At 56.8% G+C, this 3,230-nt stretch overlaps 1 protein-coding gene across 1 annotated transcript in view; it reads right to left on the bottom strand.

Moving 5' to 3' along the window:
- The window catches only part of Znf282 (zinc finger protein 282), a gene marked incomplete in the record, with an annotated part of 22,770 nt that overhangs the window by 19,040 nt on the left and 500 nt on the right, over positions 1-3,230 (bottom strand). Inside the window, 1 exon segment of the mRNA XM_013504590.1 lies at positions 879-1,306. Within this exon segment, the coding sequence (XP_013360044.1) occupies positions 879-1,306 (428 nt within the window).

Genomic DNA, 3,230 nt, shown 5'->3' with positions numbered 1-3,230 from the left:
ACCAAAAAAGTAAGAAAAAAATAAAGAGATGGAGGAGGAAGCTATAGATGTTTTTTAAAAAAGATATATCAATTACAATTTGTGGACCTTATTTAAATCCTGCATCAAACTAAAAAAAAAAAAATTGAAAATGTGAACATCAAGCGAACACTCGAGTTAAGGTAGGGCTTTTACTATGGCAGCAACAATGGTAGTAACATAGAGGTTGTTATATTTTCGAGGTCCATGTGCCTTTTAGAGCTGGTACTGAATTATTTATGAATAAAATGATTGATGTCTTGGATTTGCTTCGAAATAAGACAGGAGGTGCGGGGGGGGGGAATCAGCCGGGAGCGGCTGCTGAGCTGATGAGGGTACCTGGGGTTGCGGGACGCTACTCTACCGGCTTTGGTATGTATGTTTGACCATACAAAGGCAGAAAGAACACATGGGGAAAGAACTGAGGACAGTGGGAGAATGGCTGGGACAGAAAGCGGGACATGAATTCTGGCCTCTACGGGGAGCCGCCTGAGGTTGTGGACATGGTTTGAAGGCGATTGGTGTAGAGTCTGTCCCCAGCCACAGCTTGGACAAGTGTCTACAGAGACGACAAATCGTTGCCAGGAAGTGCCAAGTGGGAAACACGCAGGTAAGAGCCGCAGGTTTGCAGCACAGAGAGGGCGAGGGCTGCAGGACAGGCCCTCGCGGGCTCCATGGGGCATGGGGGGCCAGCCACACGGGCCTGGAACATTCAAGGCGAGGTGAAGGGAGGACAGGGCTCACGAAGACACTGAATGACACATCAGGGAGCCAGAGGAGGCTACGCAGCCTGATGACAAAAGCGCGGGCTTTGTCACCTGTGCAGTCCTCACCTCCAAATTCCCTGGCCTGGCACCTACCTTGGGGGCCTCGCCCTTGCTGCCCGGGGGCAGCCGCAGCACCCAGAAGTTCCGGTTGCGCAGCAGATTCTCCAGGTTCTCCAGCCGCCGCTGCAGCAGCCCGTACTCCTGCAGCAGCGTCCCCAGCACGGCCCACTTGCTCTCCATGTGGTTGCCGAACTCCACCGCCGTCTTCTCGCAGTCGGCCAGCTTCTTCTCGGCCGTCCCCGTGCGGCCCTCCAGGTTGAGCAGCTGGCTGGCCTGGGCGTCCACCTTTCGTTCCACGGCCTGAATGGCGGCCACCACGGTCCACAGCGAGATCTCTGCCGTGGGCAACTGCGGCTCCCGCATCATTCGGTCAGGGAAGACAGGGGCCCGGTCTGGGAAGGGTGGGAACTGAAACGGCATCGGTCGCCGGGCATCCATGTCCCATTCTTGAGCCTGTGTGCAGAGGGAAAGGGACAGCCCGGATGAGGATGTGTGTGTGGGGGGGAAGGGGCCGGGGGACAATGAATCAAGCACCACGGCTTCTCTTTCCTCCGCCAAGCCGCACTGCCAGCTATGGCGCTCAGGGGCGGCCCCAGCAACACTGGAACAGCCACCCACTCACCCAAGCAACCTCTCCCCTCTCCCCCACTTCTGCCTGTGGGAGTCAGGCTGGCTACTAGTTCACACACCTAGACCTCAGCAGGCCAAGGCCCTGGACCCCCCTGCCTCCAATGTCACAGACCTCTCCTCTGACTAGAACAGCTGCTTTGTTCATGGGCTGGAACTGCTGATCTCAAACTTCACATTTGCTTCTCGGTTTTTGTTTCAAGGATATGAGTTTTCATGCAAGTTGTCTGACACTAATCTCCCCAGCAATCTCTCACAGGTTAGGGCAAGAATGATTATCTCTGCTCTAAAGATGATGAAATTGAGACACGGAGAAGCAGCTGGTCATCCCTAAGCACTGCTTGCGCTACCAACTGCGGGGCCGTAGGTACTACGGGGTACAAAAGACTCGGGTGCCCAGGGTGCCACCCTTTCTACCAGGAATGTGGCCAAAGGAGACCGGAGCATCCAGGCTAGAGGGCAGGTAACCACCTGCTTTTTTTAAAAAAATCCATGTAGAACTATTTTTCATAAATATTTTGCAGAACAAAATTAGATTTAAGCCAGGTGTAGTGGTGCATGTAGGTGGGAAGCCGAGGCAAGATCGTAGTGAGTTCCAGGCCAGCCTGGGCTAAATAGTGGGTTCAAGGCCAGTCTGAACTACAGGGCAAGACCTTGTCTCAAAAAAAAAAAAAAGAGACTAGATTTACTAAAAATGTCACTCATTAAGAGGAGGGGACATTTCTCATCCCTGTGAGGGCTAAAAGCTCTGCGACCCTCTCTTTCCTTCCTGGGAAAGGGGTGCTCCTGGCCTGGCACCTCCCCCTTACCTCCCGCACAAGACCCTCACCCCGGAAGCCAAGAGGGGCAGATGGGGAGCTGAGCTCTAGGGCCAGGAGGACACTGGGGGGTGGACAAACTGTTTCAGCATCCAGGGTTCTGTGGACGACGACACAGGCTGATCACCAACTCGCCTTCCGAGACGGGACAGCAGGAAGTGTCACTTTCTGTCCTCCCGGTCCCTGAGAAGCAGCCTCAGGCTGGGAAAAGTGGGGTCCTGTTGCTTCGAGGTGAGCTGCACAGCCCACGGACAAGCACGCCATCTATCCTTTTAAACTCAGAGCAGCTGTGACAGCGAGGGCCGCCCCAGCGACCCGGGAGAGAGGAGGGCAGGTTCGTGGGAAACCGAGGCCGCCAGGGGAGGCTCCTCGGGGGCCGAGGGGAGGCGGATGAAGGTGTGGAAGTTCAGCAAGGGCCCCGGTTGAGATTCTGCAGATCTGAAGACCTGGAGCTAAAAAATGATGGCCCCTCCCGGAGGACTTGTTACCGGAGGACCGGACAGGGGCCCGCTCAGACCCCCGGAAGTGTGCAGGGCTTCAGAGCCCCTCCCACTATGGGGACTCCGGAGTCTGGAGCCCAACATGGGGACGCTGGTGCTCAAACTCGTCTGCACAGCCCAGGGACTCGGAGTTAACGGCTCTGGGACGCGACGTGGGCGTCGTCAACCGCCTGCAAAGCTGCTCGGGCGATTCCAATATGCAGCCAAGTTTGCCAGCCCGAGACGACGAAGTCTCCTGCCCGTGGCCCTTCCCTGGCTCCCGCCCGGAGCGGAGCAAAGTGGACTGATGGCGCTTAGCACTTGGAGAGAGGTGGCAGTCGCACATTTCCGAACCTCTCCGTGTAAACACCAACGAGGCGTCGCTTCCCGCGCGGCGCACCGGGCCTGCGGGCAGAAGCCCCCGCCGCCGCGCAGGGGGCGCCCGCGGGAGTCGCGATCGC

This window comes from Chinchilla lanigera, unplaced genomic scaffold (assembly GCF_000276665.1).
Source record: "Chinchilla lanigera isolate Chin_1 unplaced genomic scaffold, ChiLan1.0 scaffold00090, whole genome shotgun sequence".
Taxonomy (NCBI): domain Eukaryota; kingdom Metazoa; phylum Chordata; class Mammalia; order Rodentia; family Chinchillidae; genus Chinchilla; species Chinchilla lanigera.
The sequence above is the reverse complement of the archived record's forward strand: the minus strand, read 5'-3'. Positions and strand labels throughout refer to the sequence as shown.